Here is a 27,425-nt window from a genome sequence, read left to right as displayed (position 1 = left end):
ACGGACATGTAAATAACGCGGAGCAAATAGCGAACACTTGAATACCTATTAGATTCTCATGAGTTATGCAATACAGGTAGTGAGGGTGCGTGAAAAACCGTGCATCGGTCCAATGGCTGACGTAAATATTGTATGAGAAAGTCTGGCACGAGAGAGAGGCTAGACTTCGGCTACATGAGTTCTGAAGCCGAATAGTACTCAGACACGTCGTGATATGCTTGCAAAATAAATAAGCGTAGTTTATATTTGCAATGTTCATTTTGAATTTTATGTAATTCACAATAAAGCATGTTTAGCTGCTATAGTTTGGTTGGTTAACAATAGTGATTCTTTATTTTCTACATGTACATATGTATGGTATATTCACTATTATGATCGGATAAGTTTGAAAGTAGTCAAAATTACTAATTTCACACAGTCATATCTAATTGTTTAAGACCATCGAAAGATGTAATTTTTTTTTATTCCTACCTATGCTGATAGCTTTAAAAAGTGTAAGAAATAAGGCCATACTTATCAAAAACTTCAATATATTTCTACAGAAAGATTTAAATGGCTTAGATTACTTAAGATCTCATACACATATCAAAGAACAAATATTTTTCAATAATTCGAAAACTATAAAGTTATTCACAAAATATTTTAATAATATCAATCAATAATAATTTCAAAATGGTATAAGTAGACTATTTCAGTCAGTAAACTATTGACAAATAGAACACAAAATTAATTAATGAAAATAACCGTACCTCACGTTTTCATAGGTTCAACTTTTGTGAGCTCTCAATATATGCATAGTGGATGCCTAGCGCGATTGCAATCCTTGATTCAAATCACAAATATATAAAAAGTAAATTCAAATGGTTTTGCATACCCAGTCTTAACAACTGGCTAACAACATTGTTGTTTTGAGACGAGAACCTAGGTTCCACGTACAGTTGATTTTTTGTTCGATGACATTAAAGGCGAAACAAAAAAAAACTGTTCCTTTTTTATATCGGAATTTATATTGTAATAGTTGGAAATAAAGGTCGCTACTTCCTCTCTTTGCTATTGGGAATTGCTAAAATACACTCTGTGAATGGATATGTAGATAAATAACTTAGGTATACGGACAGTATCAATTCGTAAACTTACGTATTTCATTAAAATAAAATGGAAATTCTCCGGGTATGCTGCAGTTTAGTCTGGCTTTCAAGTACGTTGCCCAGTTTTGGCTCAAAATGTTCTTGCCTCCTGTGTCCCTCTTACAGACTCTGGCCACCCTCGAATACACAGCTTTGCCGCAATTAATGTACTCTACAGCCGTTTCGCGATAGAAAAATAGAACGTATTCACCAACATCAAACGATCCAACGAAGTTAGGCTCTGAAACAAAAATGGGTTTTAAGCAAAGTTGTCTAATAATTTTAAAATTTAGATATTAATAATATTCGCTCCCGCGCCCTCATTATCTATTTATTTCCAACAATAAATGACATGTATTAAGGTGAATTATGCGTGAAAATTATAATAAAACCTTACCATATTACGTGATATATTTAATTATGTACATTGATGTTACTGAACCAACTTTACCGTTCCCACAATCATAGTTAATACGGTGGTATCAAATTGCTGTTATTTTATATGATGTGCAATAAATATTAAATGAAGCCGTGGGTGACTATTGTAATACAGAGAAGGTCGGATGCTCGCATTAATAAGTGCTTATTTGTTGGTGACATAATGAAATTGCCACGTGTTTGGGATTACAGAATACGCACGCACGACGCACGCCAGATATCTTAATTATCTAGTAAGTACCTATGCACAGATGAATAGCGAAGCAGTAAAGCATTGGAAATATTAAAATTTATACATCAATAAATTCAAGTCGGTTGTAATTAATAGTGCCGATAAGCTAATTTATGAGTATTACGTTGAATGCGGAATTATCGTATAGGAAATTTTCATTTGGTTTTTAAATTGCTAGAAAGAGATCAATTTGTAATATTTTTATGTGCTGGTTATTTTATTGAATGATCCTTCTGAAACAAATAACAAAATAGCATTTTTAAATATGCATCTGTTTAAAAACTATAACACATACGTAATATTACATTTGAACAACTAATACATAAGTTAATATTAACATCGATTTCTAATTGGTAGGTTATTGGTATATGGGTGAGTTTAGTAGCCCTAATGAATTGACTATTAAACTAAATTAACCTGTTAGTGTGCCATTTATAACGATAGCAATAAAGAATATTATCCATGTATTTGCAGTTTTATTGAGACAGAATGATCTGGAAAATTGTACCGACTTTTTTGGATTTATAGTAATCCCAAAATTCGGGGTAAGTAATAGCAGTTTAATTGCTTCAAAATTATTGCTTCGGCTTGGTTGTATCTCTGGCAATTCTAATGTCCATAAACGACAGTCCCGGTCACCTAAATATTTAAAAAAAACATTTTTGCTTATAGTAACGTTAATGTGGAAACTACCCATCGGGCGGAAAATGCATGGGAGACGTTACTGGCCGCAAAGTCATGAGTTGGACCTTATGTCTGCGTTAGAAGGCAGTATAAAGTAAAGTTAAATTTTTCTTATTCCCCTTGAAGCGTCAAATAGCATTAAGTAGTTTTTATTTTATTGTCCGTTCGCAGTGAATAACGGACCTCAAAATTAAAATTAGTTTAAGCCACGGAACATTGCGTTGTTTGGATCTAATTTTTAACAAACATGTTATTAGGAAAATCCTTAAGCATTTTGTTCAATAGATCTTTAGAAAATATACTGTGTCAAATCGACAGACAAACGGCAGAGCGATCTCATTTCTAATATACGTATGTGTTTTTTTTTTTTATTGCCCTTGTAGGCAGACGAGCATACGGCCCACCTGATGGTGAGTGGTTACCGTCGCCCATGGACTTCAGCAATGCCAGGGGCAGAGCCAAGCCGCTGCCTACCGCTTAATACTCTCCACAAGCCTCGTTTGAAGAAGGACATGTCATAGCGCGCGGGAAACACCGTGGAGGGGAGCTCATTCCATAGCAGGATGGTACGTGGCAAAAAAGATCTCTGGAAACGCACTGTGGATGACCGCAGTGGCTCCAGGTAGTATGGATGAACTCTACTCCGGTGGCGGGCGGTGCGATGGTAAAAACGAGATGCCGGTATCATCTCGAACAATTCCTCAGAGCACGTGTATAATATTTGTATAATAATTTTAATAAAGCAAGCGAAGTGTATGAACTTTTTCTTTTCCCAAGTCAAAGAACGCATACCTATTGTTAAAAAAAAGTAGTATAAAATAAACTCTTCCTTTGAATTATATTTTAATTTGAACGATATATGAAAGTGAATTTCTGTAGCTTTGTAATTCTGTAATCCAATTAGGTCGACTACGGGTCATTCCCGTTTCGTTCGTAATCTAATTTGCCTTTGAAAAACCAAATAAATTTCAATTGTTTTTGTGGTTTATCCTAAACATACTTGTCTTAATTTCTCAAATAAAATTGTATTTCCTAACTTTTGATTTCGTTTATCTGATTCATTTCAATTTTATTTCATTGCACTAAGCAAGTTCTTTTTTGATGTCTTCGGCTTACGCGAGGCATATGTATTTTTTTTTATTTATGGCTTAGATGGGTGGACGAGCTCAGAGCCCACCTGGTGTTAAGTGGTTACTGGAGCCCATAGACATAGATGTCTTGTAGGCAACGTAAATGCGCCACCCACTTCGAGATATAAGTTCTAAGATCTCAGTATAGTTACAACGGCAACCCCACCCTTCGAACCGAAACGCATTACTGCTTCACGGCGGAAATAGGCGGGGTGGTGGTACCTACCCGTGCGGACTCCCAAGAGGACCTACCACCAGGGATAAATATTATGATATAAATGATAATTAAAATTACTTTTATGGTTTATATCTGAGTAAAAATAATATGAAAAAATACTGTACAGTCGTCCTACAGACGTAACGTGGCTACGAAAGTAAAGTACTCGAAACGTTACGAAACTCGACGCTTGAAGTCGTCGTGGCCTAAGGGATAAGACGTCCGGTGCATTCGTGTTGAGCGATGCACCGATGTTCGAATCTCAGGCGGGTACCAATTTTTCTAATGAATTACGTACTCAACAAATGTTCACGATTGACTTCCATGATGAAGGAATAACATCGTGTAATAAAAGTGAAACCCGCTAAATTATAAGTTGCGTAATTACTGGTGGTAGGACCTCTTGTGAGTCCGCGCGGGTGGGTACCACCGCCCTGCCTATTTCTGCCGTGAAGAATGCGTTTCGGTTTTTAGGGTGGGGCAGCCGTTGTAACTATACTGAGATCTTAGAATTTATATCTCAAGGTGGGTGGCGCATTTACGTTGTAGATGTCCATGGGCTCCAGTAACCACTTAACACCAGTAAGGCTGTGAGCTCGTCCACCCATCTAAGCAATAATAAAAAACGTTAGAAATAATTTAATGACAGTAATAAACATGGGATTAAATCGTAAAAGTGGCTTAAATTATTATTTTTGCTTGTGTTATTTATTTAACAATATCAAAATACTAGTCAACAATTCTCGTCTATTTTCCCAAACACGACTATTCTGCGAGAATTGAATCTATAAATGTACATTTGTACTAATGATTACGGGCCGAGCTTTTGGATGCTCACTGATTGTTCAATGCAATGAATGGATTAATAGTGATATCAATCACGTTACAATGAGCTTGATTACACGTATTGATGGGTCAGTGAAATCGTAATTGCAACACTATTATAGTGGCGTAATATGATTTTGTAGAGTGGGTGCATTTTAATAAAATTCGAGCAAAAGAGGGTTTCTAATCAATGCGTGTTTGTTTTTATTGCTCAGATGGGCGGACAAGCTCACGGCCCACCTTGTGTTAAGTGGTTACTGGAGCCCATAGAAATCTACAACGTAAATGCGCCTCCCACCTTCAGATATCAGTTCTAAGGTCTCAGTATAGTTATAACGGCTGCTTCACCCTTTAAACCGAAACGCATTACTGCTTCACGGCAGAAATAGGCAGGGTAGTGGTACCTACCCGTGCGGACTTACAAGAGGTCCTACCTCCGATCAGTAAGAGAGAGAGAGAGCGCTGCTTGTAGAGAGCGCTGCTATCGGTTTTCTGCCGAATCCCTTAGTTGTCTTGTATGATACCCCAGAAAGATAAAGGTTGATGTTATTTTATACGGCTTTCTATCGTACGTGATTTATACTTTGACAAAAAAACCTCTGAAGATCTAACAACAACTTTCCCAAATTTCAAGTTCATGAGAAAAACGTTGTGCGAACGCATACACTAGGGCTATACCTACATATGTACATACTTAACGATCTAACTCATATTAACATAACTTCCCAACAAATCAATTGTTCTTATAAAATTACAATTAGTTCGCTGGAAAATTTTGGAACTTCCTCGAAGTACATAAATACGTAGTTGGTAAAGAATATTCTCGAAACTAAAACTAAACAAAACAGCTGACGAGACTTTATACTCACTGTCGAGCCACTTCGAGTCGTATTTCAGAGTTCTCTTGAAGGAAAACTCTTGTCGTCCCGTCGTCAAGTTATGCAAATCCGTTCTGAAGATCACCGTATCGGCTTTGGTGAATTCGGCGTTAGTTCCCGAGTACAGTGCGGGCAGGTTGCCAGGGTTGCCCTTCTCCACCCACAAAGCAGTAGAGTTGTCCGCTGGATCATACGGGCATTTTGCAACCCCCATCCCTATGCCCGGCACGTACTCGTAACGAGGCAGATGCGTCAAGTTCGACTGCAACAAAACAAGACATTATCAAAATCTCTATATATAAAAACTAGCGGCCCGCTCCGGCTCCGCTCGGGTCTTTAACAAAAACTTCAACGATATTTGACGTTGTTTTATTTATTTAAATAAAATAACGCTTATTGCAGTATAACTAAAATAGTTAGACATATGCTGTTACGACACTTTTTGTAAATAATAATGTGTTCTACAAAGTCGTAGTACATTATTTTATTCTATCATCAATAGTTTTCGCAGGGCACGCGATGTAAAGAATATTTTAGGTATTTTTTTATACCTTGGGTTATATTATTGGGGTTTTAGTAAGGATCCCTAACTTTTTTCAAAAAGATTAGAGCCTATGTCACTCGGGAATAGTGTAGCTTCCAAACAGTGAAAGGATTTTTCAAATCGGTTCAGTAGTTTCGGAGTCTATTCAATACAAGCAAACAAACAAATCATTCCTCTTTATAATAGTAGTATATAAGTAGATGAATTGCTGTTCGTTAGTCTCGCTAAAACTCGAGAACGGCTGAACCGATTTGGCTAACTTTGGTCTTGAATTATTTGTGAAACTCCAGAGAAGGTTTAAAAGGTAGATAAATATGAAAGTGCTCTGAATTAAATAAAAATAACAATTTTGTTTTTCCTTTGATGTGTTTAAGTTTATTTTATACAAAATTTTAGGTCTTTTATTTATCGATTGAGGCACTGCGAAGTCTGTCGGGTCAGCTAGTACCTAAATAAATTTTGCTAAGTCAATTAGTCCATACAGTGGCCTAAAGCTACCTGCGTTCGCTTTAATCAAATAACCACAATATTTATTTAGCGTGTGGTTACAAGTTAAATTTCAGCTAATGCATTCTCTGCAGCGTTTTCATAGACATGATATTCGTAACAGCACGAAATTAATTTCCGAGGGGTGCATTAATATCGTATATGGGAATTTTAGACGCACAAAGCTTTTCGATTTCAAGGGCCATTTATCAAAAGTTTTTTTTTTCTTTTTCGGTAAAACATAAAACGCTACGACTGAATTTATGCATTTCAAAGTCAGTAACAGCAAAATGGCCACCCGGTCCAACGCCCCGCTACTCAAAAACACATCTGCCATTAATTTCTCAAAAAAATTTATGTTCGTTTCACATCGAACGCCATTTATTAACTGAAACTTATTTATTATTTTGAGGCGGTACGAAATTTTTTTTCGAAGTCGTTCGAAGAATCCGTCTATTAGTATAATGCGATGGGTGGCGGTAGCGATCTCAAAATTATCATAAAATTACTAAATGTAGCATAAATGTGGGGTGGGCAGCGTCGCTCGTCCTGGTGGATTGAGACTTTATGTAAATTTTAACGATGCCGCGACCATCGGTGGCACCTGTGACCGGAATCTCCCCTCGGAAACCCGCGGCACCTGTCGAAAACCTATGTCGTTTTTATTTCAATAAGCCGAGGATTAAATTAGGCATGCGAAGACGTGCCCGCATCTTACACCCTTGATCCGGCCACTTATTTTTCTAAGAATAAGTTAGAGCAACAAAATAATGTTGCTGATATTTAAAAAAATAATACTAATTTGGTATTTTTTTATACGCTTACAGGAAATGTTGTCAATAAATTAATGAAAATCTGTTGTAGGTATAAAGGAAAGTTGTTTCAATAAACACCTTTTAGTCTTTGATCCCTGTAGACCTTCGTCGGAGGAGTCTTAACGGAAATTGCTTTAAGAGCCATTAACAGTGAAATTTAAAATATTAAGTACTCATTATTAAGAAACGGTTAGATTTCGCCAGGTGTTTGTAAACAATCAAAATAAATAAGACAAAAACATTAACTCGATCAAAAGACTGTTTGATGTTATTCGTGTGAAATATATGTACATATAGCTTAATATAGAGGAATCTTACCAAAAATTATAACAAACAGAGTTACTTACTTTTTATTGGTGGTAGGACCTCTTGTGAGTCCGCACGGGTAGGTACCACCACCCCGCCTATTTCTGCCGTGAAGCAGTAATGCGTTTCGGTTTGAAGGGTGGGGCAGCCGTTGTAACTATACTGAGACCTTAGAACTTATATCTCGAGGTGGGTGGCGCATTTACGTTGTAAATGTCTATGGGCTCCAGTAACCACTTAACACCAGGTGGGCTGTGAGCTCGTCCACCCATCTAAGCAATAAATAAATAAAAAAGTAAATTTTTAATGTTGTTTATTCTATTTAACAGCGTTGGTGTTACAATACATTATTTTTCCCGGGGCTCAGTTCCTAAGTCCATAATAAACAAGTAAATGGAGTGAACGGAAGAACTCCGGGCCCTTCCCTTCGAATAAGAAAGTTTGTCTTCGGACCCGCAAGCGTCCCTCATTAGGCCTACGCTTTTGTTTGTTTGCCAAATTAGCATCTAGAAAGCTTTTCATTGACAGAATGAACGTCCGTCCGTTGACATAACGATATGATTCAAAAGTTCTCTTGTTGTGAGATTTAAGCTTTCAAAGCGTGGTCGAGTTTAACTTATTAATTTCAGAAGTTCTGTAAAGAGGCTTTCAGATATTTTCGATTTCAATTTCGTTGTTACGTTAGTATTAAAGCTACATGAAAAGAATATACCTAATAGTATGTTATTATACTTTTATATTTATATTGTTTTGAACTCAACACTAACTTACTAACACTTTACAACTACTACTTGCTACTTACAACACTTACTAACTTATTTTACTTCGCTATTAAATTATTTGTTCATTAATCATATAAGTAGAACTTCAATTTACAATTATAGTTATAATTAAATTATATGATCAATTACTTATTTGATAAAAATTTTTGGGAATTATTTATGGAACAGATATTTTTAAATAGATTACGGGTGAAATATCCTGCGGATTAATATGTGGTTTGATAGATTTTATTACATATTAAACAGTCACATTAACAGGAATCGTATTACAAAAGTATAAAAGTGGATGTTTTACAATAGACTGACAATTTGAATTTTCTGAACTTGCATACGTGTTGGATGTTTTTAAATTATCTAAGTCCAGATATTATCCAAGTCGGATGTTTTGAAATACACCTTGAATAACATTTCGAGTTTACGATAATACAAAATGAAACAACCCAAAATTTTGTGAAAGCGAAATCGTTACTTTGGTATCGCTAAAGTTTATAACACGCTTTTCTAAGCTTTACATTCGGCTGTAAAAACATATTATGAGTACCGTGCACCTGCACACATGGGTCGTATGATGTACTACAATGGTTTCCCGATACATTGTGCATAGCTGTTTTACATACGTAATACGTACTGTTGAAGTTTCGAGACATTTCGAACTTGCAAGTTCTGCACTCACTTCGAATATTTGATAAGAATATTCGTGATAGAGAACTTTAAGGCGAGTAGTGCGTTTCGAAGTTAACGTTTGTACTTCACTCACGTTTAATAACTTATGCGATTAATAGATATATACGAACAATAAAAAAAAGAAAAAAATATATAACTTTTTTTTTATTTTTGCGTAATATATAGTGTACGCATTCACAGCGCATCTGTTATTAATTTAGAAACAGATAATCATCATAACTTGAAGGCCTTTACCCACTTTGAGGTATGAGGTATAATTATCTCAATTTTATAACTATACTGAGACCTTAGAACTTATATCTCAGGGTGGGTGGCGCATTTACATTGTAGATGTCTATGGGTTCCAGTAACCACTTAACATCGGGTGGGCTGTGAGCTCGTCCATCCATCTAAGCAATAAATAAATTTTAACGCCGTGGCACCCGTTTACGGATACCACGGATACTGGTCGAAAGGAATAACAGAACGGGTTATGTCGAATTGTATAACACTTGCCCCAATCCTTAAAGTGGAACTCAAGGAAAACTCAAGAAAAAGTCAGGATGAAAACAAAAGGTTTGTTTGCTTGTAACTCCAAATGCAGCAAATCTTTATTAACAACTTCACATTGAATATAATTAACCTCGAAACAAGTTCGTACGCCTAATCAGTGTTATAAACAGTCATATGTATTTTAATGGAGTGTCAACAAACTAAACTGAACTTTCACAATGAATTCTTAGTTACAATGTAAGTAATAAGTTACGACGTATATTAGGAAACTTGTCTTTGTCACTATGTATCGCATAAGAGTAACTTTCAAACGCACAAGGGATCTCAAATTGTACAAGATAGTGGGGAGGTTCGTAAAGTTTTGACAACCACGTCACTATCAGTTAATAACCTGTGGGGATGATCTGAATTAGAAACTACGTAGATATTTACTTTGTATTCAAGTAGTTTAGGTGGCTGTGTGGTATGTGTATTACGGATACATAATTTGGAAACTATTGTGTTGATAATCAGTATTTCTAGTGAATTGTAGATAAAGCAATATGTATCGGTGGTATTGATAATTGATTATTATTGTATTAATGGCTAGTAGTCTGCATGGCTATTTCAAAATGTGGTTTTGTAGTGATAACCTTCGCGAATGGAAGAAATATACGAAAACTGCGCTACCAATAATTAAAAAAAAAAAGATGTGTGGTGTTGTGGGACACCAGATAAGAACGAAGTTCCTTATTATGAAAATATTAATTTTAAGTTATATTCGAGATATAAAGAAAATAAAACTGGAGGTTTCGCAACAACCCACGGTCATTCGGTAACGTGCGAACTTATTGTGGTACACTTCATTCACGGTTGTTTGCATAAGAGTTAGTGTATTGCGCAAACGAACGCTCTGAGATCGTGGTCAATGAATGATAAAAAAATATGTTAATTTTTGTACGTTATTACAAAGTTAAGTCGTACACTGTGTGCATTATTAATAAAAATCTTACGTTACGGACGTTTTTTTCCAGTTAGGGTACCCCTCCGCATCGTCCCATAATAAGGGACTTCGTCCAAAAAAAAAAAAAACTTGCAGTTACCAATTTCCCGGGTATCATTGTTTCAATAGATGAAGAATACTCGCTAATTTTTGCTATGTAGTCATTCATACACTTTTCAAGAAAAGCCAGACAAGATTCGAACTTATCATGTATGAACGCACACATAATACGAACCAAGTGAAAAACTTGTGCTGTATGCAAGTTTAAAGTGACCTAGAATACCTCAGTATTCCTGCAGTGTAAACTTTACACGTTTATTTCTATTTAAAGCATACGAAATGAGCTCTGTGCATGCAAGTGATACGTCTCTCTTCAAACTTGCTTACTGTAGTTGGGTACATAACTTTATGAATGCTCCCAGTTTGTGTACGAGAAGAAATAGTCGAAGGTAAACTTTACATGCGCTGGTTTGTTTTACAGATTCTATTTACTAAAACATGCAGTTTGTGTTGCGAACGTTTAATATCAGTGATTTCGCGAGAACTGTGACTTTTGATGTCAGATTTACAATTATAGAGTTTCAATGTGAATCCTAGAATAAGCTTTGTGACTTCTGTTAGGGCTATAACAAAAAAAAAGCAATGAAATTTTTTTTCGTAGCATTGGTTTAAATTTCGAAATATACTTGATAGATTTACTACTGGATATATTACTGGTGGTAGGACCTCTTGTGAGTCCGCGCGGGTGGGTACCACCACCCTGCCTATTTCTGCCGTGAAGCAGTAATGCGTTTCGGTTTGAAGGGTGGGGCAGCCGTTGTAACTATACTCGAGACCTTAGAACTTATATCTCAAGGTGGGTGGCGCATTTACGTTGTGGATATCTATGGGCTCCAGTAACCACTTAACACCAGGTGGGCTGTGAGCTCGTACACCCATATAAGCAATAAAAAAAAAATTGTGTGAATGGTAGTTTTGTCTACGTTTTTTCCAGATCCTTGCTTATTTTCATACTTAGCGAAATAAACCGTAGTTTTTTGGTTCTTATCTTAGCTACAGAACATCTAGTAACCCTGCATTGGGTTCAAACATCCTGTTCATTACTGCCATCAAGCATTCCTAATTTTTAATTTCATTTAATTATACCTCAATCAAAGTAATTGGGACTTCTCTCTCTTAATGTCTCAAGACAGGCATTTTATAGGCACTCATCAGTTCATAAAAAAACATTTTGAAATCGAGGCAGGTGCGTTTTCAGAATTCAATTTTTTTAAGTATGGACAATGAAAGTAGATAGCCATTGTATGCGATCGCAAACTCTTTGCAATATCGGCTCCTAATTCAGAACGGAACAATCGTTGCACCTGTGCGCTGTAGTATAGCGGTTTGTGCTGAAATATTGCTTCAGATTTCAAATATACAAATGGTTAGGATTTATCATTGATGACCACGTTTGTGCTAATGCTTGTTTTGTTTGAGCTGAATTGCAGGTGCCGGTGTAAGTTTGTGTATTACTATTCGTCGTTCTACATAACATCTGCCCACACAGCAATGATACTCATGAGTTCACGGCCAATTTTAACTTAAGTCCGTAGATATCGCAACGGTAATGCCGCACATCATGAAATATGACGTGGTAGTTTCTTACTGGTGGTAGGACCTCTTGTGAGTCCGCACGGGTAGGTACCACCACCCCGCCTATTTCTGCCGTGAAGCAGTAATGCGTTTCGGTTTGAAGGGTGGGGTAGCCGTTGTAACTATACTGAGACCTTAGAACTTATATCTCAAGGTGGGTGGCGCATTTACATTGTAGATGTCTATGGACTCCAGTAACCACTTAACACCAGGTGGGCTGTGAGCTCGTCCTCGAATTCTAAGCAATAAAAAAAAAAGTCTAAATTTGAATGTAAACCGGACTAACTGAAATGTTAAAATGACGATCACGATCGCTCTGACATAAGTAATGCTATAAAGAAAGTATACTTAAGGCTCAGTGCGCTCAGTGCGAGTTTTTTAACGTTCTCGATAGCGTAAAAGTTAAATCATATTTGTATGGATTTGGAACGTTTGCTTACGTTTGCCGCTAGGGGCGCTGTTCCAACTGCACACAAATTTGAGTTACTTTTACGCTATCGAGAACCTCAAAAAACTCACACTAAGCACACAGATGATCAAAGATAGAGAGTGTTCGATTATTATTACTTTCTTCGACATCGGATTAATTTCGCGTTTTGTTACCTGTCATAATATTGTTTTCGATACTTCGAATACTCCACAGTTTTCTGTCTACTCCATAGGATTTTTAATTACTCTTCTATTATCGATCAGAAAATGGACACATTAGATTTCTTCATACCCGTAATATTTGGTCATGTTAATTAATAAGTCCCGGAACATTTACTAATCTGTTTTAGGATTCATATTATCCCAACGTTAGGCGTTGAAGCGACCGGTGGATTCATGTTGTGTTGTCAACTTTCGGTAACCACTTAACTCTCTTCTGCTCAAAGGTAAATAAATAACTGGTGGTAGGACCTCTTGTAAGTCCGCACGGGTAGGTACCACCACCCTGCCTATTTCTGCTGTGAAGCAGTAATACGTTTCGGTTTGAAGGGTGGGCAGCCGTTTTAACTATACTGAGATCTTAGAACTTATATTTCAAGGTGGGTGGCGCATTTACTTTGTAGATGACCATGGGCTCCAGTAACTACTTAAAATCAGGTGGGCTGTGAGCTCGTCCAACCATCTAAGATATCAAAAAAAATTAATAATAATAAAGGTATCTTTGTTGAAAATAATTCTATTGGAATTCGTATAATTTCCAAACACGAAAGTGATACTTTATCAGGTTAAAGCTTTCGACGAACTTTATTTTATTGATCTTTACACCGTTCATCGAATTACGAAAGTTTCAAAGTCACCAGAAACACAACTGTCATACAAGTAATGATATTGAATTACGTTAAGCTAAATACGAAAATAATAAATAAATTAGTAGAACTAAAGGTCCCGCAGTAGTCGAAATTCGACTATAATTAATTGGAATTGTAAGCTTGTACACTATTATGATTGTATTTTATACTTCTATAATCACATATTTTGCCAAGGCTACTCTATAAAAAAATATTAATAAAGACAAACAATATTTAATATATTCTCAATTTGACCACAGACGTCAAGAACAAAAGTTTGACAATAAATAGTATGCATGCGTGTGTGCGTCAAATACACGGTATGTAGTGTGTGTAATGTTTTCTTTGTTAATTTAATGTATCTTTTATGCATTATTTAAAAAAATATTAGCATTGTGCACTTCTTCTCTATATTCTCTATAAGTGTGGAAAATTTCATACTCCTCCGTCCGCGCAATTTTTGTTTCAAAGTTTTTGCTTCACGTATTAATATATAGATAAAAAAAAAGTGTTACCTTTTCTTGAAGTGAAATTTTTAAAATACGTCATATTATACTTCGCGCTTCAAGATACGGCTTTTAAAAAATTCACCGCTACTATCGCGAGCACAACTAAAATGCATTCAGTATGAAATTTTACGATACGAACATCGCCTCGTACAGCCGAGCGCAAAAATGGTTATGCGGCGTCCCTGCATGAACGCTGTATTGCATAGATTATAAAGTGATTTTCCGAAGTGCATTTCGCAATACAAAATGAGATAAATTCGCGGCTGTTCACGGATCAACTATGTATGTGGTTTATGATGAAAATTAATCTTGTTGTGTCGAGAATGTTCAATGAAAATTTAACGGACGGCTTTTGAATTAGTTATAATCAGAGCGAACGTTTTATTTCAAAGGACTCATTTAAAGACTCATTTAAAATGAAGTCAACATAAAAAAAAATAAAAAAAAACGTGGCGGTACTAATTGATGGTATCCTTCAAAAGGTAAATAGCGAAAACTTAAGGACCCTGGAGGTAAATAAAACGGTTGACTTACGAAAGGAAATATTTGCCTAAAGGGATCAAAGTCAAACAACTTTTGAGATCAATGTGAACTTCCCGTTGACTACTTTCCAAGGTACGAATCTAAAAAAACATGTACAAAATCGTTTAAAAAAATTCCACGGACGATGCTAATTTTGACATTATTAAATTTATTAATACACCAGCAATAAAGGTTATCGTTTTATTTCGTTATTTAATTTCGTTTAAGTGATCATGGCTATCCGATCCTTTAAACCGAAAAACATGATTGCTTCTGGGCAAAAATGGACAGGATTTTAAAACATTTAACAAGGCAATAAACAGAAAAAAAAGTATTTTTGGAAATGACGCTGTAGCTTGTGACGGCTCTATTAAAGTGTGCTTTACAATAAGCAAGAGATAGTTTGGTCTATTTTTCCCGCAATATTTCGCACATTACTACACTTTTTTACTGTCGATAGTTAGAAAAATTTCAAGGTTCTCCATAACCAAACATAGACAAAGCAACAAAAATGTTGCCAGAAGTCTCAATTGGATTGAGACCTTTTTTCAACCTTTCCCACCCTTTAAACTAGAAGGCATCAATCGTTCTTCGTGGCTTGCATTACCAGGATGGACAGATGACTATCTAGATTCACAATACGCTCTGTCGTAAGCAATGAGAAACAAAACATAAAATGACCGGAAAGTCTTATTTTAATAAATAAACCTTAAACTATATAATATAATCACATTATTTATTTATTTCATTTTTGTTTACAGTCTTATTTACTTTTACTGCGATCTCGTTAAAATAATGAAAGAAATGAGAAGGGAATGAAAAACAGGTGCCGTTTGTTACCTGTCCCCTCTGCAGTACTGCGATTTGTACTTAATAGGAGATTTAAAACGCATTCCATCTGTCTTGTTCGAATAAAAATGCTTATAGCCGCCTTTATCGATTGTCCTCGTTTAAATTTGGAATGCTGAATCGATTTTTCGTAGCGGTGCTTAATGAATTGGAAAACACCTACGAGTAATTTTGAATAATACTCCAGTACGCAATTTCACGGCTTCAGTGCTAAGCCTATTTGACTTTAAAATTCCACATACACAATACACAATACAAAGGAAAAATCACTTTATTGATGGCAATGCTAAGGGCGTTATTGTTAATAGTATGTATTTGTATTAACGTAGCTTGATAGTCATATTATCGGTACACTCTAGTGGTAGGCAGCGGCTTGGCTCTGCCCCTGGATTTGTTGTCATCCATTGGCGACGGTAACCACTCACCACCCGGTGAGCCGTATCCTCGTCTGCCTACAAAGGCAATAAAAAAATTGTTTAAAAATTAGTAACCTAAAAGAAATTGTAACGTTTATTATTATTTCGATAACAAAACACTGGGGCACACCAATCATCCGCAGTACAAATAGAAACAAGCGCGTCATTTGTTTCCCATTGGCGTTCAATCGCGTGCGGCCATTTATAACGGAATAGATATAAATTGGCGGTTGCAGCAAATATGGATCGTTCGGTTAGTTCTGCACCGGCTCGATGCGCCCGCCGCATGTACCGTGGGTCCTATCAATTCCATACATGTGATTTCACTCAATTTTTGAAACTGACGGGCCTCAACCACCGGCCGCAGAGACGCATTACGCTAGAACCGAGGGAGAATATCACATGAATCATTCGCAAGAAGGATATAATATATCGCCTGATTTCTGATTTAGGGTTTCGGTCAAATGACTTGGTGATTTAAAAACGATATATGTTTTGCACAATACACCGACATATTAACAGATTGATCAAGTTTACGGCCAACTTCAATTGTAGTCTATAGATATCGCAACGGTAATGCCGCACATCTTGAAATATGACGTAGTAGTCTAAATTCGAATGTAAACCGGACTAACTATAATGTTTTTCGAATTGTGACCGGTTCATTTGTGAATCAAATGTGTTAAGTGAAAATCTTCGTTGCTTGTTATTTCTAAATTATTTTTTACTACGTTTAAAGCGAACCTTGTCCTTATTGTTTTTTTTATAAGCCTCCTTGAATGAAAGCGTATAAATAGTTAATTCATAAAATATATATTTCATTGATACGTCGTAATCTGTAAAAAAAATACGCTTTTGTTTTTATATTCACCGATTCGATTTGACTGTACGAAATTTGCATTTTAGTTCAAATTATCAAAACGGTCTGCGCGAACGCGATACGAAAGTTAATTAAACCGATTCAAAAAGGGAATTAAGATGGTTCAACAGTCAGCCACGTTAAAACACCGAACTATCTCTGTTTTGTCAGCGATGTGTATAAGAGATGGGCCTGCGTGTAACAACACGGTCTCGTCCCCTCCGCGAAAGTATCAATGATATATTTTCAATTTTTGCCTTCCTATTAGTTTGAATTTCCCGAGTTATTGCGGGATTTATCTTTGCAGCCGACAATTTGGAGAGCTTGGAGAGGGGAGCACTCGCGTATTCCGTTTCACCAGAGAAACTGCTCTAATAATAGAACCTACATCGTAAACATTTTATTTGTCTTGTAGATAAACACAATACAACATTCACGTAGCTATAAACGTTTAATAAAGTAGGAGAAAACTTGATAGGGCCATAATTTTTATCTTCAGTAAATTCATCCTATGCATACTTTAAAGAGGGAATTTGAAAAAAAAATTGCGGTATATAAACTCTGTTAGGACCCCGATAAAACGTGTGAAGGGTCAAAACGACCGCCTATATATCATAAAATTACATGAAAGTCAAGAGAAGCAAGAGTGAGAGGTGTACGGGGTCGCGAAATTTATTGCGGTCTGTTTTAGATTTCCATTGTGTTAAAACCCATATTATTATTAAAGTTAAAAATTACTCCACAAAAACAGAGACAAATTTTTACAGACCAGATTCTCAACTAAAAATAGCTACTAGAAAGGCATTTGATTAACACCAAGTTCGTGAACCTTAAAATATAAATGCGCGTAATATGATTGATAAAGAAAAAGAAAAAAATTACAGACACAATTCTCAAGTAAAAATAGCCATTATAAAGGAATTTGATGAAAATGAAGTTCGTAAACCTGAAAATATATTTGCACGTAATGTGATTGATAAAGAAGAAGCGTCGAAGTCACTTGAAAATATTCTCGCGACGAGTGAAATCCCTGCTCGTCTGGCTGCGTCGTTTGGAGCCACTGTCCGTGAAATTCATAGCGGTTCCCGTTAGAAAACTACTGCTTTTATGAACCTATCTGAATGTAGATGCGTCTTTAACGACATCAGTCTCTTTACTTTATATTGAAAATTCTCATTTAATGGCGTTTATTGACGGGTTATCTCGTCAATTTTGCTTTATGATTTATCTGAATATACATAAGTATACTTGATAATGTTGTTTGTTCGAATTTAAGCCTAATGCTTATAAGTGTAGGAAAAGAAGCTTAAAAGAATTATAAGAATACAGAATACACATTTTAACTTGACGTTGAACAATAAATCCGATTTACAAAAAAAATTACTAAATCATATTCATCATAATGCCAACTGATGCTTTAGAAGAAAACGCAAAAAATAGAGAAGATTCTGATTTATTTCTTGGCAATAAAACTATGAGACACAATTGTGACAAAACAATACTGTTTGTTAAGAATGTTCGAAACTGCAATTTCAATATTGGACGGCATTCTTGTCAATGATAATATTTCAACTATTAGGTTTCGACATTAAACATTCAATTTAGTTTTTAAATGTTTTTCGGTGGCACAATATAGTGGAACCTGTTGGAGATCTGTTGCACTGTTGGCTAGTCTCCAAGTCACATATAGGAGGGATCAGTTGAAGTAGTCTTTAGATAATGGCCGGCTTTAGTCACATGTGCCTGGAGCGAGATAGCCTAGTTAGACGATGATAATATTTCCGTGAAAATTTTATTGGTATACTGCAGAATGAGATATCAACGAGTTATCGTTTTTTTAAATAAGCATTAAAATTTTAAAGCTTTGAAAAATGAGCTAGGTGTCGTGCGTGTTAATCGGGTTCATCCAGTTTTTTTGGTTTGAAGAGAGGACAGCCTCTGAGTCTGTTATAAATATAAATCAAGTGTCGACTTTATACCTCAATTCAATTTCCTTCACGTTACTCATACTACGAGTAATATATCAGGTCTATATATAGGTTTATCGGGGACGGTACATAAGAGTCACGATATAATTATGTAAATTTAGCTTTCACTGAAAATCGTCACTGACTGAATCTATATATATAAAAATGAATTGCTGTTCGTTAGTCTCGCTAAAACTCGAGAACGGCTGGACCGATTTGGCTAATTTTGATGTTGAATTATTCGTGGAAGTCCAGGGAAGGTTTAAATGGTGAGAAAATATAAAAATGCTCGGAATTATATAAAAATAAACAATTTTGTTTTTCCTTTGATGTGTCCCCTTGATGTGTCTTTTATTTATCGATTGAGGCACTAAGAAGTCTGCCGGGTCAGCTAGTATTTTAATAAAATTTACTAGTACTTACATATAAGACCCAATCCTTGGGGCTGTGAGCATTGGTACCGCAGACATACAGGCGTGATCCGTCGCCCATAGGTTGAATTACACGGATGTGGTTTCGACAGTCGAAATGCTGAAAAAAATAAAAAGAATGAATCGGGAAATTACAAAACAAATACAGAAAGTTTTTCTTCTCGGATTGGAAGTAATGTTTAATTTTCAAGCTATGTAATTCTAAAAATAAATATAATTCTTTCAATATGTTTTTACATCTAATCCCATAGGTCTCATATTTTCTAAGAAAATACGTATTTAACGTGTGTTGCCTAACAACTTCCATTATGAAGAAACAACATCACTACATAGTATAAAACAAAGTCGCTTTCTGTGTCCCTATATCTGTCTGTCCCTGTGTATGCTTAAATCTTTAAAACTACGCAACGGATTTTGATGCGGCTTTTTTTAATTGATAGAGTGATTGAAGAGGAAGGTCTATATATATAACAACACCATTAAATAGTGGAGAAATCAATAATAAATTACAGTTTCCGAAGCGAAGCGAGGGCGGGTCGTTAGATGTGTAATAAAATTAAATCCTAAAAACTTATAAATTGGCATCATCACGTCTGGACCCATAAATGCACTTGGGTATGATAATCCGGTATAGAATACAATTGACACTTCGATCTCATGTCACGGTATTCACGTTGTGGTATTTTTGGTTCTAAAATTGCTGCAGTACATAATATAGTCGTTTGTCAAAAGCAATGGTGACTTTGACCGCACTTTTAGTTAGCGGTGGCATTTGTCTCTAATAATAATAGTCTATATATTAAATTTCCCATACTTACAGAGAATATAGAGAAGGAGTGCAGAATGTTAATATTTTTTTAAACTATGCATAAAAATCAATAAAAAAACATTACATACACTACCATGTATTTGACACACACACGCATGCATACTATTTGTTTATTGTCAAACTTTTCTTATTGTTTATAGTTTGTGGTCAAATTGAGAATAGATTAAATATTGTTTGTCTTTAATATTATTTGTCTAAAGTGTGGTTTTGGCGAAACTGTGATTAAAGAAGTATAAAAGTATAATATATGACAATAGAACGGTAATAGTGTACAAACTTATAATTTCAATTAATTATAGTCGAATTTAACTATAATAATAAGAACATAATTAATAAGAACAAGTCCTTTTTTTTCAATTTATTTTCAAAATGTGGAAGGTGTTTACGATAAAAGGATTAGTCGATTATTTACAGCTAATCTGTTGTTATTAAGCTGTCGTCAACACGATGTAAGAAAGATTAAGTTTCCAGTCAACAATGAAATACAGGAAAATGATTAATGAAAAATATAATTATTGTTTCGAATTTTGTTTACACGTAGATACACACAAATAATACTACTTTTATCGGCCGCCTATGACCACGAAAACTGTAAGCTTTACGTCAAAAATATCATCCAGCCATTTTGGTTTGGAAATCGATCGATTTCACTTTAAAATGTCCACAATGAAACGTAAGAAAAATTAAGCACATCTATAAATATACGTCACGTTTGGGGTGGTCTTACCCACTAGGGTTGCGGATTATATAGGTGTCACTATTGTGCAATTGAACTCGGTGGCAGAGGAGAGTACGGCCCTCCTAAGGGTAGTAAGTAGTAGCTACCGTCGTTCTTATGGTAGATGTCAGTAATGTCAGGGGCACAAAGAAACCACTACCTACCGCAAATGTCTTCAACAAAAAATTGTTGTAACCAAATTTTATTGGTCACAATCCCGCACGGACGTCTATCCCGATATCCCCAACTTATTTCTACCGCAAAATATTCGCGCGTTTCGGTATGGAGCATAAAATAGACGTGTCACTGTACTATTGAGAATTTCACTTTATGTCTTAAAGCTGGGTGGTTGGCGGTTGCTTTAACTCTGTGAAGAGTGTGGGCTTCGTTAACTACTTAAAACTTACAGAACGGACGGACTTACCCAGCTCCCTTTACCACGGATAAGTACGCTGAGGAGTACAGGATCCCAGAATTACTTATTATGATTATATGCAGACAAAAAAGTGTTTGTGTGTATGCATTTCACCAAGTAAGTATGATTTAGCAAAAGAAATACGAGAACGTCTATTAAATGTGTAACATCTCGTCACAGCGATTCAGGAATTATTGAATTTACGTGCAGCGACATTTGTTGATGACAAACTAAATGGTAATAATTGTAAATCATCTTTTATAGTATGAGGTAGCGCCCTCTGTGAATTTATATTTTAACTTCACGTATAATGTGTTCTAACTAGTCAGGTCATAAGTATGGTCACACAGTAAAAACTTTTCTTTTAGAATGCTGGCCACAAAAAAGTTTATTGAATTCGAATTTCGAATTGTTCATGAAAATAAAAATGTATACTTTTAGAATTTTACTCATTTTTAAATATGGAGTGGACGCTTAAAGAAGACCGTGTTGCAGTTATTGCGTTGCATCGTTGCGGTTACGCGCCAATTCAAATTTTTAACATACTGAAAAATTTGAATATAACCAAAAGATTCGTTTATCGTACCATCAAACGATACAATGAAGACTCTAGTGTAGATGACAGGTCAAGAAGTGGTCGCCCTCGGTCTGTTAGGACTCCAGCAGTGATAAAAGCTGTGAAGGCGCGAATTCAAAGAAATCCCAAACGTAAGCAGAAACTGTTGGCCCTTCAGATGGGGTTAAGCAGAACCACGGTGAAAAGGGTGTTAAATGAAGACTTAGGGCTTCGGGCATATCAAAGAAAAACAGGACATCGTTTGAATGCTCGTCTAATGGACCTGAGACTGAAGAGATGCCGCGCTTTGTTGAAGCGGTACGCGGGAAAAAAATATCGGGAAATTCTTTTTTCGGATGAAAAAATTTTTACCGTAGAAGAGAGCTACAACAAACAAAATGATAAGGTGTACGCACACAGTAGTGAAGAAGCGAGCAACCGTATTCCGCGTGTCCAACGAGGTCATTTTCTATCCTCGCTCATGGTATGGTTGGTTTCTTATTGGGGCTTAACAGAGGTACATTTTTGTGAGAAAGGTGTAAAAACGAATGCAGTTGTGTATCAAAATACAGTCCTGACGAACCTTGTGGAACCTGTTTCTCATACCATGTTCAATAACAGGCACTAGGTATTCCAATAAGATTCGGCGCCAGCTCATAGAGCGAAGAGCACACAAGACTGGCTGGCGGCGCGTGAAATCGACTTCATCCGGCACGAAGACTGGCCCTCCTCCAGTCCAGATTTGAATCCGTTAGATTACAAGATATAGCAACACTTGGAGGAAAAGGCGTGCTCAAAGCCTCATCCCAATTTGGAGTCACTCAAGACGTCCTTGATTAAGGCAGCCGTCGATATTGACATGGACCTCGTTCGTGCTGCGATAGACGACTGGCCGCGCAGATTGAAGGCCTGTATTCAAAATCACGGAGGTAATTTTGAATAAACTTTAGTGTCATAAGAATCTATGTTTTGTTAAGTTCATTTTGGTATATGAATGGTTACATAATGAATAAACTTGTTTCAATTATTTTACATTAAGCATGTGACAGAATTTATGACCTGACTAGGTATATCATTCTCTCGCCGGCTGAATCCTATACATTTATGTGTTTGTGTCTCTATGGACTTATTTTTTCGTTTCGTTTCATTTCGTTTCATCGAGTTTGAAATCACAACGATTCCAAAGAAGTTTCACTTCAAAAATCCCAAAATATTCGTTGTGCACTCGTTGTTCTGCACTGGAAATTTCGTTCACGAGTAGACAGATATAGGAGCACTCGAGGCAAAATTCATTGGAATAATAGTAATATGCGAAAGTACACTGATGTGTATGAGTGTTCGCATGCTGTGATTATGCAAATATGCGCTCGGCATAAATATTAAACGGGACATTAATATTCCGAATGACAGAAATATGCATTGCTCGTTTCACCGGGTACGGCACTGTTGGTCCATTGCAGTTCATTAAGGTTTCATTTGAAAAATCGGACATATTAAACTATGTATTATCGTTTTGTGTGTTTAATTGTGATTATAACACGAATTATAAAAAAAAACCTATCAGAACAAATTATCTATTCGTATTGAGGTTCTGACATTAGTAGTTATCAGTATGAAATCTATACTTCTATAATAATATATAAATCTACAGTGGTTTTTACGGATGTTCCGTTATAACTACCATGCATCCGATTGACTTGAAACTTGGTATCCATGTAGAAAATACATGTACTTAATGGATAGGCTAATATTTATATGAGTGTTGGACTCCCTAATAATAATGACAATAAGTAATAGCGTTAATTTTATATACCCAGAGAAGCGGGCGAGTACGGCTAGCAGTCTTATAAAAAAGTCTAGAAAGACTGAAATGCTTTTATAAGGCTGTATTCATAGAAGTAACACAGAAATGTCACTTCTATGTTATGTCTAACTATAGAATTATCAATGTTGCAGCCAACAGTCGTTGGACAGTAACGAGTGAAGTGTATTCGCGAACAGAAATAGACTTGTTCTTACTCAAAGAGAATAAATAAATGACAGATGGCCAATAGAGAAACTGATTAAGCAATGGATAATAAAATATGCTATTATTAAAACTCATTTCAAATGTAGCGCTTATATTTTATTGAGACAATTTTAGGTTTATCAGCAATTTATAACAATCACAAAAGCAGTTACGACCATAAAACATCGTAAATTGGTTTATTAGCTGATCTATTGTCCTTTGAGTGGAAAAAAATAGGCGGATAGTTTAAGAAATCTTGTAGCTCGTCGAAATGAGTATACAAATGGGCACGTGCGTACAAACAATTAACCGAGTGCTTTGTTTCCCAATAAAAACTTTTCTTCTTGTTTCTTTGGGCCGTGCCCGCTGAGGTAACTTCGCGAGATTGTTCTAAAGTAATTAACGGATTAATATACTCTTAATGCTCAGCCGTCGCACTGACGCGAACAGAAAACTGTTTTGCACTCAGAAACAATCAGAATTAAGCAGAACAATCGAGCTCACGTCTAAGTTTCTTTTAACGGCACTTAGCTGGCAGCTCTCGCATAACTTCGCTGGGAACTAATGCCTTCGATTGGACCATTTCGTTAATTATTCGCCACTTTGTACGTAAGTAGATTTACGGCCCGCTCTCGCATTTTTATGCCTTGAATACTGTTTTTCTTTTCACAATGGTTTTTATTACGGATTTTAAAACGTCGATTTGCATTCTTAATGCACCATGTTTTATTGCTTGTTGAGTAAAGAATCTTAGGGTAATGAAAATGAAGTTTCATGCATCACTTACTGATAAACTTAAATTAAATCATTAAAATATAGTAGGTCGATTTTCTCAAGTTCTAATTTTTAAAATCCGAGAAAGTCACGATTAGTTTAAGTGGAATTTCCTCAATAGCACTACCGAGAGTGAGGGACTTAAAACAACAAACCAACTGTCGGGCCGGTAGCCGACTTACGGAATTTGCCGATGGCATTTTTCCAGCCTTTTTCGTGTAACGACACCGTGTTTAGAGAAAAGAAAACTCGCCGACAGCGAGAAACTTTGATTATAGCTTTCATGAGTGGCCGTTCTACCCACGATCGAGGTGATAGACTTGGGTATATATCTTTTTTATAGCCCTCTTTGATACTAATAAAACAAATTTACTTTTTTCTATACGGGAAGAGTTGGAGTGGGTCGCATGTGGTCTGGAATGGTTCTTTCGGTGCTATTGCAAAACTTTGACCTTTTATTTGTAGGGTTTATACGGGTTGCTTGTTGGATACTGGCTTGCGGCGTAAACTTGTCGATTTACTGTTTCACTTACTTACTCTCTGTTGCTAACACCTTTTCGAATCATGAGAGGTTTTACAGCTCGCTTGGAGACTTTATTCATTTCACATTAGGTATTCCGTTTTACATTTCGACTTTACGACTTTCTTATTAGATATAAACGCGCTTACTGAGTCGACAGATATATAAATGAATTCTGAAGCGACGTTTGTTACATCATAATGCAAAGTCAACGGTTTTATTACGCACATTCACATACGGAATGTTAAAAGAAAAACGACGCGTAATAAAATCCAGAAAATTGTATTGAGATACCAACGAAACAGAAAAATAAAGGGAATCGTTCGAGTGTAGGGTAACATTTCTCGTAGAGTGGAACATTATCGAATTAGCTGATGACGTATCGAGGCGACTCGTAATAATCGTCGTTTTCCGTCTCCGGGACCACCTCAGGCCGCCAAGAAATAAAACAAATATTGCTTTTACGTAGGGATTGTAAATCAAAATTAACTGCCTTAATATAGCGAGGCAAAGCGTGGCTGTAAGCCCTCCCGCTATGAAATATGCTCGCCGTCCGCCGCTCACGTTTAAAAATGGGATTAACCCTTGATAGAAATAGTGGTAGTTTTATTTTAGCTCTGAGTAATATTGAAAATTAAAAATTCAATTGCAGCCTTTAAATACAGATATTAAATATTATAATTGTTTCCTTACCTCTGATTTTCCTTTGGATACGCATTGGGCCACGTTGCTAGGCTCTAGGTTAATTGAATCTCTCTGTAACAAGAAATAGGATTGCATTAATTTATTTATAATATAAAAGTTACCAATGTTCTATTGTAAAATAGCTGGACTCATAATAATAATAATAAATAAATAAATAAATAAATAAAAATAAATAATACATAAGGCCAACCAATCAAATTATGCTTACTAATAGAAATAATAGAAAAAAGTATGAAACTAAAATCTTGAAATTAGAAACAAACGGCCTTAGACGCGTTATATCCATGACTTCGACTTTTAAACATTTTTATTTGGAATTGGTTTTAATGTTTTAATAATATTTTTAGGATATTCTTATGGTTAGTTTTCTTTAACTTATTGAGTTTTAACTTATAGTCTTTTCGGCTTAGGGAGAACTAAAGCTACTGTTATTTATTCATATAGACGAATTCAAATTGAAACAATTTTCTCAAAGTAGGTCTAGGCTCTAATGTCAAGATATTTATATTATTTACTAAATAAGAACTAAGTTAACTGCTTAGTTATTATTTTATAATTAACTTACTTCGCAATGCGACGCACTAATGTTATTCATATTCAGCCGATATAACCGATCCCTGTAACAAAAACTTTCGTTAGTAAAACATAAAGTTTCAAAACTGTTTAACTTAGCCTATTCGAATGGAAATTGTGAGTAGAATCGACTACGGGCAAAACGAATACTTAACAAAGTTGAAGCTGCTATAACATTTATAGAAGAATCGTTTTATTGGTGGAAATTGTGGTGGGCTATTTCCCGAACAGAATTAGCTGGCTTCGTGACACACACGATTGACCTATATCACCTCTTTTTATTGAATCACCAGCGCGATTTGACCCTTTAGGATCTATCACAGCTTTGTGCTTCAGACATTCGAGAGATTGAAACTATCACGCACGGAAGATCTTAGGAAACTGGTTAATAGTCGGGTATAGGAGGTAAAACTGATACAACGCCGGTCGTACTCGTAAAATTCCCATTCGTTTTGGATCGGGCCAATTGGTTTTTGTTTCTCGATATTTTACGATTGATTTTGTTGAAAACTAAATCTTGTTGTTGTGTATCGTATAAAATTGTAAAAATTAAGCTTAGTTTATTTTAGTGTATTCTACAATACCTGTTATAGAGAAGTCAGAACGTAAATGGCGCTTGAAGACAGTGGCTTGGAACGGTAGGCAGTGGCTTTTAACGGTGGGAAACATCTTGACTCATCCCCTGGTATTGTTGACATCTATGAGCGACGTTAACCACTAATCATCCGTATTCTCATCTGCCTCCAAGGTCATTAAAAAGAAAGGCGGAGTGAAGGTTGAAGCTTCAATCGCATTGGAAAAACTATGATCTCTTCCTTTGAATCAGAGTTTCATTGCAGAAGAAACAGGCAGTGGATAGTGACGACTAAGTGTCGATTTGTAATTTGCCGGCAGGTAGATACATATGCAAGCATTTGCTACTATGTAGGTTATTGAAAAGTAGGATACGCAGTATTATTTTGAGCCAGAACCAAGCCAGGATGTATGTATTGAAGTCGTCGTGGCCTAAAGGATAAGACGTCCGGTGCATTCCTATATAGCGATGCAACAGTGTTCGAATCCCGCAGGCGGGTACCAATTTTTCTAATGAAATACGTACAAAGCAATTGCTCTCGATTGACTTCCACGGTGAAGGAATAACATCTTGTAATAAAAATCAAACCCGCAAAATTATAATTTGCGTAATTACTGGTGGTAGGACCTCTTGTGGGTCCGCACGGGTGGGTACCACCGCCCCGCC

General features: G+C 36.0%; 1 protein-coding gene across 4 annotated transcripts in view; it reads right to left on the bottom strand.

The window, feature by feature from the left end:
• Sema2a (Semaphorin 2a) overlaps nucleotides 1-27,425 on the bottom strand; it is a 397,753-nt gene that overhangs the window by 35,150 nt on the left and 335,178 nt on the right. For all 4 annotated transcript variants that reach the window (XM_028179046.2, XM_028179048.2, XM_089734599.1 and 1 more), the window contains 5 exons: nucleotides 26,178-26,229; nucleotides 25,601-25,663; nucleotides 19,080-19,187; nucleotides 5,523-5,793; nucleotides 1,138-1,368 (listed from right to left, as the gene is read on the bottom strand). In XM_028179046.2, the coding sequence (XP_028034847.1) occupies nucleotides 1,138-1,368; nucleotides 5,523-5,793; nucleotides 19,080-19,187; nucleotides 25,601-25,663; nucleotides 26,178-26,229 (725 nt within the window). The remainder of the gene's footprint in view (nucleotides 1-1,137; nucleotides 1,369-5,522; nucleotides 5,794-19,079; nucleotides 19,188-25,600; nucleotides 25,664-26,177; nucleotides 26,230-27,425) is intronic.

The sequence above is a fragment of the Bombyx mandarina genome, chromosome 18 (assembly GCF_030267445.1).
Source record: "Bombyx mandarina strain Sakado chromosome 18, ASM3026744v2".
Lineage (NCBI taxonomy): Eukaryota > Metazoa > Arthropoda > Insecta > Lepidoptera > Bombycidae > Bombyx > Bombyx mandarina.
The sequence above is the reverse complement of the archived record's forward strand: the minus strand, read 5'-3'. Positions and strand labels throughout refer to the sequence as shown.